This window comes from Neodiprion virginianus, chromosome 7 (assembly GCF_021901495.1).
Source record: "Neodiprion virginianus isolate iyNeoVirg1 chromosome 7, iyNeoVirg1.1, whole genome shotgun sequence".
Taxonomy (NCBI): Eukaryota; Metazoa; Arthropoda; class Insecta; order Hymenoptera; family Diprionidae; genus Neodiprion; species Neodiprion virginianus.
In genome coordinates, this window is record NC_060883.1 from 21,611,255 (window position 1) to 21,626,467 (window position 15,213).

Genomic DNA, 15,213 nt, shown 5'->3' on the forward strand with positions numbered 1-15,213 from the left:
CGAGAAACACTTTTACAGCCAATCGAGTTAGCCAATTTCTATATCATACCCGTCATTGACACACGTGAAAATATGTTGTTGCGGAAAAACGTCGTACTCGTATATCTGTACGCAATGATTAATTGAACATAGTTACGAACGATTATAAATAACGAGAACCAACTTTCTATCGACGTAGAAAAACAGGATATTTCAACATTAAAATCGTGCACGTAAATCGTGTTACAATTTTCGCAAACACTTTTTTTTCCTTTCAATTTTCCTCCGCATTATCGAACAAAATTTATTCGTATCCTTCGATATTGAAGGCGTAACACGCAGAGAATAGACAACAACGAAATAAATGTGAATTCATTCTTCTCAGGTACCGTTTTCCATTAACGGATTATTCTAATAAATCGATAACGATCTTTGCCTCGCGGCGCCAAGTTCGTAATCCGTAATTCCAACACCGTCATCGTCGTTTTTTTTTTTTTTTTAATTATTTTTAATTTTATTTAATCTTTTTCTTTTCACGTCGTTCTTTCATCCGTCTGTCCGTCATTTTCATACTTTCGTGTCTGTTTATTTTTCTTTTAGTAAATTCTTCTTCTTCTTCTTTTTTTTTTCTTATTTTTTCCGCTACCACTCTTCTAACCAAGTCCAAATGTGATAGACGAAAATTAAACGTTACCCGAAACGGTATTTGGGTTAGGGCTATACGCTCGTTTTTTGTTTTTTTTCTCCTTTTTGTAACGTACTCGGTACATTTTATTTTTATTCTTCTTCTTCTTTTGCTGCACGGACTCGAATGAAACTTGTATTTAAAGTGAGGTTAATTGGGTTGAAAGGTTTTGCGTTAATTATCGGCTGCTGTTAAGCTGCTGCTACGGCTGTGTAGAATCCGACCTTCGCTTTGCGCGGCATCGATTATAATACTAGCCTGAGACGTTTTTTTATTTATATATATATATATATATATATATTTTTCTTTTTTTTTTTTGAATTTGAAACACTCGAGGATAATCATCACACCTCGGATTTTATTTCGTATTCGATTTCTCACGAGTTTGCCCGAAGGATCGGAAAATCATTTTTAAAATTTACGTGATTACGAATTTGCAAAATATACAGTATAGTAATTTTTAATTAAGAAAAACTTTTTTAAACCGCAACTTTGGTTTTTTAATCTATGACGTCGGTCGTTGAGTTCGCGTTTTTTCTCCCCAGTCCAGCAGTCGAATTATTTATCTCGCAATCGTTTCTCCTTCGCGTTTTCTGCAGTCGTGGTAAAAGAGACTGTCGACTCGTTTGGCTGTTTCTTGCCTAAGGAGACTGCAGTCGCGTATGAAATTCGCAGAGTGTCGCATCTCTCGATATCTGAATCGTAAGTCTTTTAAAATTCGCAAATTTGACCAAGTATTGAAAAAAAGTATCACAAAGAGATATCGAATCTAACGTGAGTCAAAGTAGAATCTTTGCGACAGAGTTACACGGTGGATTTTCACTTTTGTCTTTGGAAATATATTTCCGTGGGTAAATAATTCTTCACACAGATCAGATAAAATTGCAGTCAATTTTTGAATATTAAACAAATTTGCTTTCAAATACCAAGTAAAGTGAATTGAATTTAATTGTCAAAGTGAATTGGTCGATTCCTTCTTTGAAAAGAAAATCATCGTTCCTTTATAGAAATATCTTTGACGATTCTCGGAATTTTTTGTTATTACAGGCGCATGTATAACTTGTCGTTTGATTATACAAAGTACACAAGTATCGATAAAAGAAAGGAATGAATCGAATTGATTCCGAATTGCGGTTGATCTTTTTCATTCAATGAATTAAACATAATGTATTCGTGTGGATGTATCGTATATACGCATATATGTGTGCGTGTGTTTCTCGATCGAGGCAAAGAAATCAGCACCGGAGGCAACTCACGTGTCTGAACTTCAACTTACGTACCTAGATACGGATCACTGCTGTGAGAGCATTAGCATAAATTTACCCAATCGACCTAGACTCTGTCAAGCCGTCGAGCAGATCTTGATTACACCGATTCCCGATCGATCGCTAATCGGTTCCTTAAATTATTCGCGTTATACGTGCACGGTGCCATTTTCTTTACACAAAACGATAAATGTGTACGTAAAATAAAGCGAGGTTACACAAATGGCGAAAATTTTGCATCGCAGTGAATTTTGTTAAAGAAATAAATATATACCGATTGAATATCACGCGCAAACAAAGTTCGCGAACGGTGAACGATTTGTTCTGGAGATTTTTTTAACTCGGGGGTGAGAAATGTAATCGTTTTCGAAATGAGATCTTTTGTGTCTTGAAACTTGATCGGGAAGCTTGAACGAGGCAGAAATGAAAGAAGGAATGTAAATAATTTTTTATAATTTAACTAAAATTTTGCACTCGATAAATCGCGACCAGAATCGCAACCTACGATGTAAAATAGTTAGATCCCATTCGTACTGCAAATGTAGAAAATGTAACATACGTACAGCGTGTGGAGAGTTTCTTTGGGTATAAAATCGAAGGATAACTAGAAGCTGATGCAGCTCGGGAATAACTGGTGCTTGAATAGCTTGAGGCGGTTTATCACTCCGATCGAGCGTAACTAAACGGTGTATAATAAAATGTAATATACCGATATAAAATAATCATCGGGAATTAATATTAAACACGTATGCCTTATATACCTTGTTACAACGGTGCGGGAAAATCGGTTTCAATTGAATAACAATTTGATTTCATATTGCAAGAGTTACCGTGATCGGCGTTTAATTTCAATTTTCTTTTGTGAAATTTTGCAGGAGGAAATCGGTGAGATAATCGAATCAGTGCCGTCGAGGCGATCGCGAGTATCGATCTCCGAATCGTCGGGAATCAGGAGCTGGAATTCCGGGACGAGATCGCTGCCGGCTACGAATCGACGGGGTGGTTTATCGAGATTTGAATACGAAGGGACGAAGAAGAGTCCGTCGGAAGGACGACGCGACGACGTGGCTGTCGAATGGACCGACGATATTTTGGCCGATTTGAACTCGCTGATCGCTAACGAAATCGACGAGCTCAAAAGGAAGGAAGAGGAGGGATCGTCGAGGGTCGCGAGGATATCAGAGAAAAAAGGAAACGTGCTGGGGGGCGAAAAATTGGACAGGGACGAGTACAAGGATCTTCTACACGAGTTTGGAATATCCGACAGCTGCAGCGAAGCCGGTTCCGAGGACAATAACGAGCCCCGAATCCTGACGAATGGCTGCGAGGAGAAGAGCCGAAGGTCCCCGATTTACGGCCGTCTATCGAGGGGCCCGAACCACTTGAATTCGGACTACGACGAGCCGCGGGACAAGCTGGAACCGGAAGCCAGGATCGGTAGGGACAGGAAAATCGGTAGGAATTTTTGCGGCTACGCAAGCTCGGACTACGACGAACCGGAACACGAAGGTGGAAGTTGGGGGGGAAGTCGCGAGACAGATTCTAGTCCGTTAGTAAACGGTGCGGGTGTTAATGGCGACGTTAATAGCCAAATAATAAGTGATAACAGAGAAGGTGAAGCCGAGGATGGCAAGAATTGCAACAGTTTGTTAATTTCACCAAAGAATAATTACCTATCCAAATTACCACCGAAGTACAACGGCGCCTACAGGCGAAAAACGAGTCTTCCGATACAGCTTCAGGCTTGCTTTGATAAGCGGCGAAAAACTGACGCCAATCATCTTCAACATCCACAAAGACTTCAGATCAGGACGATCCAGAATCAGTCGTCGAAATTCAACTGCGGTAACAGCTTCGCCGACAATGATTGTTGCGGCGATAGTCAACCGGAATACGACGACGTTGTTTTCGATGAAGTCAGTAAATCGAACGAGATGATATCGAGGTCGAAATCATTGGAGAACAGCCTCGTACTGCCTCCGAAATCAGCGCCGGTCACGCCAACGGAGGACAAGAAATTGTTGTCCTTTTCAAAACTGTTGAGAAGACGGCAGCAGCCGTCTGTTGTGGCGAAAAGTTTTCAGGACACCGTTGTCCTGGTCAGGGTTTCCTCCCTGCCGGATCAGGATATTCTTCTGAACAATAACGCGGATCAAAGTGTTAAGCCGGGAAAAAATGTTCACCTCACACATAACATCAGGTCTATTTCTCCGATCAGTCTAAGGTCCGATCTGTCCGCAAAGAGATTGTCGGAGTCCAACAGTGACGTCAGACAGATCAGTCCTGTTGAGTTGAAGAAGTTTTCTAGTCTTTCCGGATCGGCGTCAAACAACGCCGCAGTCTCTCGCAGTTTATCCAGTGAATGTAACGAGGAGAATGCCGCGTATTACGAAGAGGAGAACTCCCGGAGGCAAGATCATCGTGACGAGAGGGTGTGCGTTGATCAGGAACACAACCCCAGGTCCGGATCGGTAAGTCGGGTCGTTGTACGGCCGTTGGTAAAGCAGTAATCCTTACCGACATCTGTATCGGTAAAGCAGCATTCCTTACCGACACATTGGTAAAACAGATCAGAAAATATTTGTTTTTTATTTTTGTTATTCAGCTGCCGATTTCCATGCACTCGCTTCTTTCCCGGCTACGGAACGGATATTCGTCCTCCTGCTGCCCTGACGGTGGTTCAAGTTTCGTTGAGAGTCAAGTCCCGTGTTCCGAAATTGGCACCCAAACGTCACCGGCGCTTTCGCGATGCTCGAGCGTTGGAACTTGGGTCAGCGATTTCGAGTCTCCCAGAGGTGAGTAGATCCGATTTTTATTCGATTGATTTGAAAAACTTTATCGATACGTTTCTCGATGAACTTTTCGCGAAATGAGGGGGAAAATTACCTGCGTGTGTCATCGAACAGCCGAATCGACCATCGACTCCCGATCACTGAGGGATGAATGTACCCTTTATCCAGGTTCACCGCAGGACACCGTCGACGATGATAACAGGTCATCCTCCTCCTCTCAAGACCTCTTGCAGAGCATGGACGAAATATCGTCTGGCAGTTTGTCACCGGAGGTTAACGATCCTGACAGAGCTTCGTCACCGCTGGAAAGCGGCATTGGAACCGCGAGTCCACCACGAAGCACAGAGCGCAGATTGAGCAAACGTGAGTATGATGGATAAAATAGAAAGTAGAGTAGTTTTATTTATGTCTATGCATGCAATGTTGTGAAACAGGAATTCCAGTTGCGCGTAATCTTACCACGCTGAAGTTAGTAACGACAACATAACAAATCGTGCGGAAAAACAGCATTTTTGTGCAATTGAAGGATGACTTTCAGGGATTTGGCTTTGTAATGTTATTTCTAGGCGGTTTGGGGAAATTTAATAACAGTACCCCGTCACCTCCTCGATTTACGACCAGAATTCGAATTTGACTAAGTCTGGGCAGCCACTTTGTTCTCACACACTTCGTATACTCTACGGTTCAAATATTGGTGTTCATACGTGGACGAAAGCACTTGTCAACCATTCGTGGCCATAATCTCTGCATATATAACGCAATTAAAGTAACTTTGACCGCAACTGGATCAAACAATGGTCAAAATTTGTAACAAGGTGACCAAAACCGTATAGATAAAGAGAGGATAACGATCGCCTAATATTTTACGTTACTTGGCGTAGCCCTTTTTTGTTTCGACCTCTATCCCTCTTCTGTTTTTGCTCGTCATCTTGCCCCGCCTTTTCCGTTCTTCATAATCATCGTCATCATCATCATCATCATCATCTTCTTGTTAAATCGTTCGCCGGATCAGCACCCACCTACAACAAATGTCACCGTAAAGAAACCTGGGAGAGGATACGACGCAGACCTTCGAAGGTCAATACAAGGTCCGACAAGTACTTCGATGCTGTTACCGACGATGTTTGGGTCAGACGGGAAAGCGTTCACACACAGACGAGGGATCAGGACAATTGGTATCCTCAGGAGGCTGTCGACAGTAGCAGCGGTCTCGATGATTCCTTACCAAGGATGAAACCTTCCAGGCCGACCAATCTGCCTCTCGGTAATTAACCAACCACTTGCTTATACATTTTGGGAAATTCTCCGGACGATGATTTGTTTTACCTTGCTCTATTGTGTGTCTCTCTTCTTTCCCACGTGGAAAATGGACCGAAGACTCCTCGATTGAGTTGCTTTCCAATTCGCGGTGTAATCTCGTTTATTATAATTACATTTTTTTTTTCGGATCGTCAGGCCTTTCGACAACCGTCAGCAGCTCAATGAGCTCCGGTGAATTACTCGAATCACCACCAAGAGCACCGTCCTCACCGTCGGCTGCCAGTTTGCAGTTGAAACCAGAACCAATGACCATTGAACTAGGTGGTAAAAGTAGCAGTGCTCCTTTACTCGAGAACGGCGACGAGGGAAAAGGAAAGGACGAACACATGGTGGTGAGTTGTTTCTCCTCCTTGAATCTTTTTCTTGTTTTTCAATTAAACAAATTCGCGTAGCTGCGATTTCGTTCATCAGCGATAACTTGACGAGATTTTTTTTTAGAATAAAACGGGGTATGGCTCTGATCGAATCAACTTACTTCGTAATGATTGATTAGTTTTAGTCACGTTATATTGGCAATTACTTCGAGTTATTTTTAATCTGATTTCGAATCTGAATATATTTAGTCGCTGCTAATGTATGTTTTTCGATATTTTATAACCGCATGTTTTAATCATTCATTTATTCAACGGCAATGGATACGTCGACGTAATATATATACATATTCATTATACATGTGTGTATGTAGGTCTCGATCATCGACCATCGGTTTCTTTGCTTTACATTACATACAAACACCGACAAACTGGCATACGATATAAGCTACGGTACATAGTCCTTGGCTTGTATAAATAGCCAACTCCAGTCTTCGTCACATGTAATATTTCCCAAGCTCAGTTCCAGTAATAATATCAAACAACCACCGCGTGGCATAGTTACGTCACAGCTTTTATTCGATGCTAGCCCCCCCCCCCCCCCCCCCCCCCCCCCCCCCCGCCCCACCTTCATCTTTATACTTTGTAATTAATTATTATACACGTAGTTATATATTATTTATCGTTTATAACGGTACGAGATCAAGTGATTAAAGTTTTCGTCGGTGACGAATTTTCCAACGTATAATTATATCGCTACCACATGTTGTTCTCACATGTGCGTATGTGTATTTTTTTTTTTTTTTGCATCATTATTCAAATTTTTATTACTCTTTCTTTCTTCTTGGTTCTTTTTTTTTTTTTTTTTTTCTCTACGAGAGCGAAGAAAATTTCGATATTTTGAATATTATTCTATTTTGTTAAACACGGATTCAAAGAGTGTGGATTTATTTAAGATCGAATCGTGCTCACGCAGTCACAGTTTCGTTTTTTCACAATCAGGGTCGTCAAATTCGTTAGTGAGAAAATAGAACACGAACGGACGAAAACGGCGATGAAAAAAAAAAAGAAACGTATTATAAATGAAAATGAGTTGATCTGCGTTTATTTATTTATTTATTTATTTTTTTTTTTTTTTTTTTGTCCTTTCTTGCTTCCGTTTTACATTTTTCGAGCCTAAAAGTGAATCGAAAAATGACGAATATGACAAATTGATTTGCCAAATCGATTTATTGCGATTGCCGCCACGAGATGTGTTATCTTTGAAAATCTGTATGTACAATATTTATATCAGGCGATTTGAAAACGCGTCAACACTTTAAAACTGTATAATATCGTAGAATTACGTGTGGATGAAGTTGAAAAGATGCGAAGCAAAACCGCGGATGCAAATCCGAGTGATTTTGGTATCCCGAAATGAATTTGTGTTTCTTTTTCTTTTTCTCGTTTCGTCGTGGCCGACTTTTTTCCACCAATTTTATTTTCAATATTCGCGTAGTTTTGCTGTATCTGTAATATCGACTCTGAGATTCAAAACAAAAAAAATAAAAAAAAAAAATTCAAAACTTGTACAATCAGCTGTCTTTTGACTATGTATGTAAATGTACAGAAAACGGTAAAGTTTTCTGAATTCTCAGTACAATCTTCAAGATTCGACCGATCGTTCCGAAACGTGTAAAAAATTTTGCGACTCGTGATTCCATTAGACGAATTTCAATTTGTTGCTGTTTTAGTTCGTCGGATGAGAATAAAGAAAAGAAAAAAAAAAAAAAAACCTCGAATCCGTCGATACTCTCGAAAGCTTTTTTCAGTGTTACTTTTAGAGTTTCTTATCATTTTTCCTCATGCTTGTTTTTCTCGTACCGTATTGTTTATTTATTAATTTTTTTTTTTTTGTTTCTTCTGTACAAATAATAAAATATTACGCATAAACAGCGATATATTTGTGAAGATCTTCTCAGTTTAAAGCCAGCGTTTGCATCAACGTACAACTATTTCTATAACATCGAAAGACGCGGCGGTGAGAAAAGCTCTTTCATATATACCCCATGGTGTTGGTAAGCTCGGCGAGTGAGCTTTTACACATCCCTAAAGGCTAGGCTGGCGGGCATCGGTCAAAGCTAAATGGGCAGCGAGCCGCGTTACTCGAATTATATTCGCATGATACACCTCAACCCTTCTACCGACTCTAAACACGCGGAGAAAACAAGCCCGTTTTTCGTTGCGCTGCAAGCTCGTTCCAAGTTAGGGTTGGGCTTGACCAAGGTGAGCCCGACCTTTTCCGAAGAGACGGGGGGGATGGAGGAAGAGAGAGAGAGAGAGAGAGAGAGAGAGAGAGAGAGATGGAAAGCAGAAGAAAGAAAAAGAAAAAAGAAAATGTTGACGAAATAAAAGGGGAGAGTGAAAAATATGGAGAGGTAAAAAAATTAAAAATCTTCCAGTTAACGGGGTGGGGGGGTGAAAATTTGAGAAGATCCGTGAAAACACTGGATTTCGACAAGGCGTTTGCTGTACACTTACAGCTTTTGATATTTAAAAATAACCGAAAAATATCTCGGCAAGAAAAATTCACAGTGTTACACTTGAATTATTTTATCACACGGCATCGAATTCCATTGATTATTCTACGACGCGTTTTTGCCGCACCGCATAAATCGAACCTGCGAATGAAACATTGCAACAGATATTTGTTGAGGATTGTAAAAACTCCATATGAATGCATCACGACGACGCCGAGATTTTTAACACTGAAAAAAAAAAAAAAAAAAAATTAACAGCTTGAAAATTCGATGAAATATTATTTTTATCAAGAGATTTTTATCCCTCGTACGCTTTGTTTTATGTATTTTAAAAACACACGGCATATTTTCAAAGCAGGTTGCCGCCGGGTTTTTATTGTCAACTGAAAATTCCATTCGGGGGATTTTCGTGATCTCATTTTCTCCGTAAATCGCGTTGTTGTGTTTTTTTCTTTTTCTTTTCTGTCCTCTTCCTTTCTTCTCATTATTCTTATTATTAATGTAATTCTCTTTCATCAGCATACTTTTTCTCAACAGTTTTTCTGCTTCTGTTCCTTTCAGGTCATCCAGCAGCCTCGATCACAGTCCGAGCGTCATTTGTCAGGTGAGTTTTTATACATATAATGTTTAATATTATCAATTTCTTGCACATAACCCAACGCGATGTGATGTAGGTACAATTTTAGCAAGAAGAATGAATCTAGATAATATTCTAGATCTGCGCTTTTCTTATATATTTAATTTTGCACAGCTGTTAGGTATTGCCGATATTTAATATCTTTACTCTCTGATTCGTCAATCCGATTATTGCCGAGTGATTGGCAAGTATTCGAGAATTCAACTAAATACAATTGGGGAAGAGGAGAAAATATCATTAGATTTTATCGTCGAAATATTTACGTTTACCATTGTTACACAAATATTACAGTGAGAGAAATTTTTAGTTCCGGTTACCGCTCAGTTCTTAACTGTTTTCATTTTTTACCGCAATCGACAAAATATAGTTATAGGTAGAAAATAAAAATTAGTTTTCTACCTGTTAGGGTCTTAGAAAATAAAAATAATTTGCGGTTTTCCACCATGGGACCGTCTAAAAGTTTGTTCAGGTTAAAAGAAAAGTTTTGTAAAAAAAAATTAGCGTTCTACGTTACGTGGAAGCTCGCGCTCAGTTGACTTTCACTTTTATACCATTTTTTTTTTTTTTTTTCAATTTATCGTGAAAACGTTTTTTTTTTTTTCTTTCTTCTTCATTCCTTACATTAATCACAATATCAATTTACCTCACTAAGAAGAACCACACTTGTGATAATAAGTCTTCAGTTCATGTTTCAGAAGTGGATCGGACGATTTTTTTATTATTAATTCAATCTCATGAAATAGTTATGATTCAATATGAACTTTCAATTTATGAAAATAAGATTTCCCGATGATATATCTTTGTGTTATGAATCGTGATATTTGCGTTGAACACAAATGTCTGGACAGAAATAATAGTTAACGTACTACAACGTGTTTCTTTAAAAATTTGAAAAAAACCTGAAAGAAAGTGAAAAATCAAATGAGCTCGATCTTCCACGTAACGTAAAACTCTCATATTTTCACAGTATCTTTCTTTTAACTTGAAGAAACTTTTTTTCCGCTTCCCACGGTGGAAAATCTCAAATTATTTTTCTTCCCAAACACCCTGATAAATACGTATAATATATATTCTTTTCACCTCTGATTCCCCCTTTCATTTTTTTTTTCGTTATACATCATTAATTATTTTTTCTCGTATTTTCTAATCTCTCTCATTCAGCGCTTAATTTTATACATGTAATTTCACACCCTCTCTCTCTCTCTCTTTCTCTCTTTCTCTCTTTCTCTCTCACCGTCCGTCATTCCCATCTTTCGCCCCTAAAAACCCGCGACAATCGGAGAGCTTTATCAATTTCGTTGCCGCCCGACCTATCGTTTGATGAAAAATTTTTTTCGTCTAGACTCTAAGACCTTTGAAAGAAGAAATAGAAAGATAAAAAACATCAACCTTTCTTTCACGACTTTTTCCCTCGGAACTGAAAAATTTTCCAACCATACGCGCAACGTTCACCGTTTTTTTCTAACGTTCTGTGCCGTATTACCAACAACCCCCAACTACTTTCTATCTGTCCGCGCGACGCTTTCATAATTGTAGAATAATTAATAATCGGTTGACGTGCCGATATATATATATATATATAAAAGAAAAAAAAAAAAACGGAGTAACACCGAAAACAAAAAACCAAAGAAAGAAAATGAGACATCGAAATAGTTGATGAGATAATTTGGTATAGAAGGAAGTGAAAGATAAGAAAAAAAAATAATTAAATATTTTTCGTTGAACGTTGGGGGATGAAAAGAAAAAAAATTTGAAAAAAAAGAAATCGAAGTAGGCTCCGAATTTGATCCTCTAAAATTTTTTCAAAGACAGCCCGCAATCGTACGCAAATTTTTCCACCATAAATCCCATAAATCGTGAAGTGATCGTGCCATGTTTATGTAGGTATTGGTACGTACAAATACACATATATACCAGATGCGTGTATAAATAACGACTTGACGCGAGTTCGCAGCCTCGCGTTTGTTTTCTCTATTTCTTCTTGTGCCGTTTTTTTTTTTATTTCTTCTCACCACCGTCTTCTTACCTCGTTTTTATCTTTTCTTCACAATCCTACTGTCTTTCCGTTTTTTTTTTTTTCTCCGATTCTGTTTTTTCCATCTTGGTGCTTTCCTGTTTTTTTTCCATTTGCTTTCGTTCTTTCGTTTTTTTGTGCACTCGTATTTGTTTGTTTCGTTTTTTTTTTTTTTTTTTTTTTTTCTTCTCTCTTCCGTTTCTCGTATACATATATTTGGGTATGCAATGCGTGCCGTTGACGCGACGGTTTAAAATCGCGTCTCGCGATTTTCTCTGCAACCGGTGACTATATTCTTGCTTTGCCGTCGAGGTCGTTTCATCTCCTCCTCCTCATCTTCTCTCTGTCTCTCGTCTCCCTTACACTTGCCAAAGTAGCTTGCATTTGTTGATTTTTCCTTCAAATATCCCAGCTGTCGAGAGATGGGATAAGAGAAATACTCATATACATATATATGTATATATATATATGTATATATATAATATAATATATGTATAAAGTGAACGAAATGAAAGAGAAGATCAAGATGGAAATTAGAAACTGTATCGCGAAATTATTCACATGCAACATATATATATATATATGAATAATCCGCTTCCGTATTCATATTTCTTTCTATGTATTCTCTACTTTCTTTCGCGATTTTGAAAGAGAACAAAGTGATGAAAGTTAGGATAAAACATCGGATAGATTATGTAGCAGACAATATGGATCTTGATCTCGTTCCCCTGTCTATGTAACAATTTTTTCCTTATGCAAAATCTGGCTTCGCGATCTTATCGATTTATCGATTTATGCATTTGCGATTCTTTGTCACTCATTTTATGCCCGTTTCTTATAAATATGGATACATAATTCTATATATATTATCGATCTGCGTGTATGTATGTGTATGCAAATATTGTTTGCTACTTTTTTTTCTTCTCTTTTACTTAATTACTTCCCCCCCGTCCCACAATCTTGATTGGCCGACTTTTCCGCATTCAATTCTTTTCACATTTTCTGACAAAAAATGTGTATGAAACGTATATTTGTACTTTTCGTAATTTATATTTTTTCACTTATAGATTGTAACAAACACCGAAAAATCGATAAAATCCAATAAAATATGATTATTTTTTTTTTTTTCGGCTTCTCTTTTGAAAGATTAAAATATCTGCTCGGTTGTCGATAAAAAAATTCAAATCATCATTGTTGTCAGAAAATCTAGTATTTTAGTGTTGGTTGCTATTTTCATTTTTTTTTCTTGTTTTTTTATTTATTTGTCACTAGCTTACTTTTCAATATTAAACTGTTTGTTAAAAAATGAAATTGTTGTTGTTTTTGCTGTTCCTCTTTTTTTTTTTTTTTTTGTTTTTGATGTCGCAATTTTTTCACACACTGAGAAACTTCAAAAAATTACAGCCTTGTTATTATACCTAGATTTTTGTTTAGACGTCGTTAGTGTTGAAATTCGATTTTTTGTATAATGTGTGCACAAACACACACACACACACACACACACACAGATTTAAAATAATAACAACAATAATAACAATAATACACAGATTGAGTTGAAATATTACCAACACAGCACGTGTTCGATGCATGGGTTTGAATTTAACGAGTAAATTTTCCACGATCCTTTTTACGCTTTTCACTTCGTCTAATGTTTTGTTCTTCGGTCGGAGTGTTTTTACTTTTTATTTTTATTTTTATTTTTTTGTTATCATTCGATTTTACAGCTAGCTCGTCGGAGTGTAAATATTTGATTGTTTCCTTCCAGCAAAACAAACGCAAGTGAATTTTTTCTTTTCTTTTTTTTTTCTTTTTCTTTCTTTTTTCTTCCCCCTCCCACTTCCACGTCCATTTTCAACTTGCAGTCTATTTCCAATTTTTTCCACCAACACCTTTCTCTTCTGCTTCACGCTCCCGCGTATAAATATATTATATGTACAAAAGTATGTACACAATGTACCCGACTGTATGTATATACGTATAGGTATACTAAAGTCGAAGGACTCGCGTTACGTGCCACAGTTATAATATTTCTATTTTTAGTCTCCGTTGATATTGCTGCTTATTTTTTCTCTTTTTTTTTCACTTCTAAAACACCCGGTGTTTTTTTTTTTTTTTTTATTTTTTTCTTTCGTCTTTTTCTTCTTCAAACAAGACGAGTATTTAGAAGCAAAACTTAGACCACCCCCCTTAGAAAAAAACAAAAAAAAAAAAAAAAAAGGAAGGAATTGTATCGTTTGGTTGAATATCTGTTTAGAAATTATGTTTAATTATATACAACGTGCAAAACGTTTTGAGCATATTCGACTAATTTTATAATTTGGAAGAGAAGAATGAAATATAATAACAATCGCTGTGTGAAACAAGTAAGCGAATTAATGACAGAATAGATACAACCGCTTGCAAAATATTTAATGTTCGTTTTCTTTTTTTTCTTTTTTTTTGTCGTTTCTTATTAATTAGAAAAAAAACGTAAAGAGAAAAGAAACGATAGAAATAATGTATCATAAATTTTAAACAGGCAAGTACAAGAGGAGAGAAAAAAAAAAAGCTTTACGTTGCTCTTTTCGGTTTGATCAATCTTTTCTTCTTCTTTTTTTTTTGCTTCAAACTCTTGTCCTGAAACTTACCGTGTACCTAATACCGTACGATGTGAGGCGGGGTTGAAATTTCCAAAAAGTTTCGAAATTGCCGGATTCCGAATTTTTTTTTTTTTTTTTTGTGGCGTGACTTAACGTAAAGAAATCAGACCCTGACAAAGTTACGAAAGGACATGATGTAAAAAATTAAAAACAAAAAAAAAAAATCTGAAACATCGAAATTCCGAGGGATAAAAAAAATTTTCAGTTCCGCAAATTTCTCCACCGCTCAGATCTTTCCTTGTTTTGGATTTTCGATATTCTTGCCGTTCGGAAAATCCTTCTTATCGTATACACGCGTTGTACCTTATCTACGCACACACACACACACACACACGCGTATACGCCACGCAGCGAGATAAGGATTTCGGACGCCTGCGCCTAACCGAGTTTTGGCGCGGTGCGCGCGATTTCTGTTATACGGCAGTGATCGTCGGTTCCTCGCTCGGCGTTGGCAGTAATCAGAGGCGTCGCGACGCCTTCGCGCAGTTTGCGTGCAGCGTCGTTCGCGATAACCCCGGATTTTCGCGCGTTATTTATTAACGATATGCCACGTTGAAAATAAAAAAAAACCAAAAAAAAAACCGATAAACCGATTATCTTTCCGGGTATTATGTTTTCGTTATCTAATTACTCGTGCATCGTGCATATATTTTCGATCATATTCTCGCGACAATTGATCCAATTTTTTGTTCCTTCTCTCGTTTCTTACGTGCGTTTTTTTTTTTTTTTCCCCTTACACATGAATTGCACGAGGTTAACAAGCGTCGCGTGTGAATTTTGTTCTGTATTGTTTGGTTATTGTTTTTAAAATCGAGAATTTGTTGAACGATTTGTAGAATAAAATAAGAAAAAACAAATATATAGACCAGAACCGTAAGAAAAAAAAAAAGACTGAATAATTATAATTACACCGCAGTAATGATAATAAATAAATTAAGGATTGAAATTTATCCTAAAGTGATACATGACCATTGATATGAAGAAGGAATAAAAATGAGAAGAGAAGAGAAGTTCGCAGAGAAAATTTTCAGAATTCTCTGAATTGTTGATTT

General features: G+C 37.5%; 1 protein-coding gene across 5 annotated transcripts in view; it reads left to right on the forward strand.

Annotated features, from left to right (window-relative positions):
• LOC124308398 (uncharacterized) overlaps window positions 1–15,213 on the forward strand; it is a 142,394-nt gene that overhangs the window by 37,782 nt on the left and 89,399 nt on the right. For 3 of the 5 annotated variants that reach the window (XM_046771079.1, XM_046771083.1, XM_046771078.1), the window contains exons 4-9: window positions 2,805–4,400; window positions 4,535–4,724; window positions 4,836–5,084; window positions 5,734–5,985; window positions 6,177–6,373; window positions 9,433–9,475. In XM_046771079.1, the coding sequence (XP_046627035.1) occupies window positions 2,805–4,400; window positions 4,535–4,724; window positions 4,836–5,084; window positions 5,734–5,985; window positions 6,177–6,373; window positions 9,433–9,475 (2,527 nt within the window). The remainder of the gene's footprint in view (window positions 1–2,804; window positions 4,401–4,534; window positions 4,725–4,835; window positions 5,085–5,733; window positions 5,986–6,176; window positions 6,374–9,432; window positions 9,476–15,213) is intronic. The other 2 variants (XM_046771081.1, XM_046771082.1) reach the window with 2 other exon arrangements.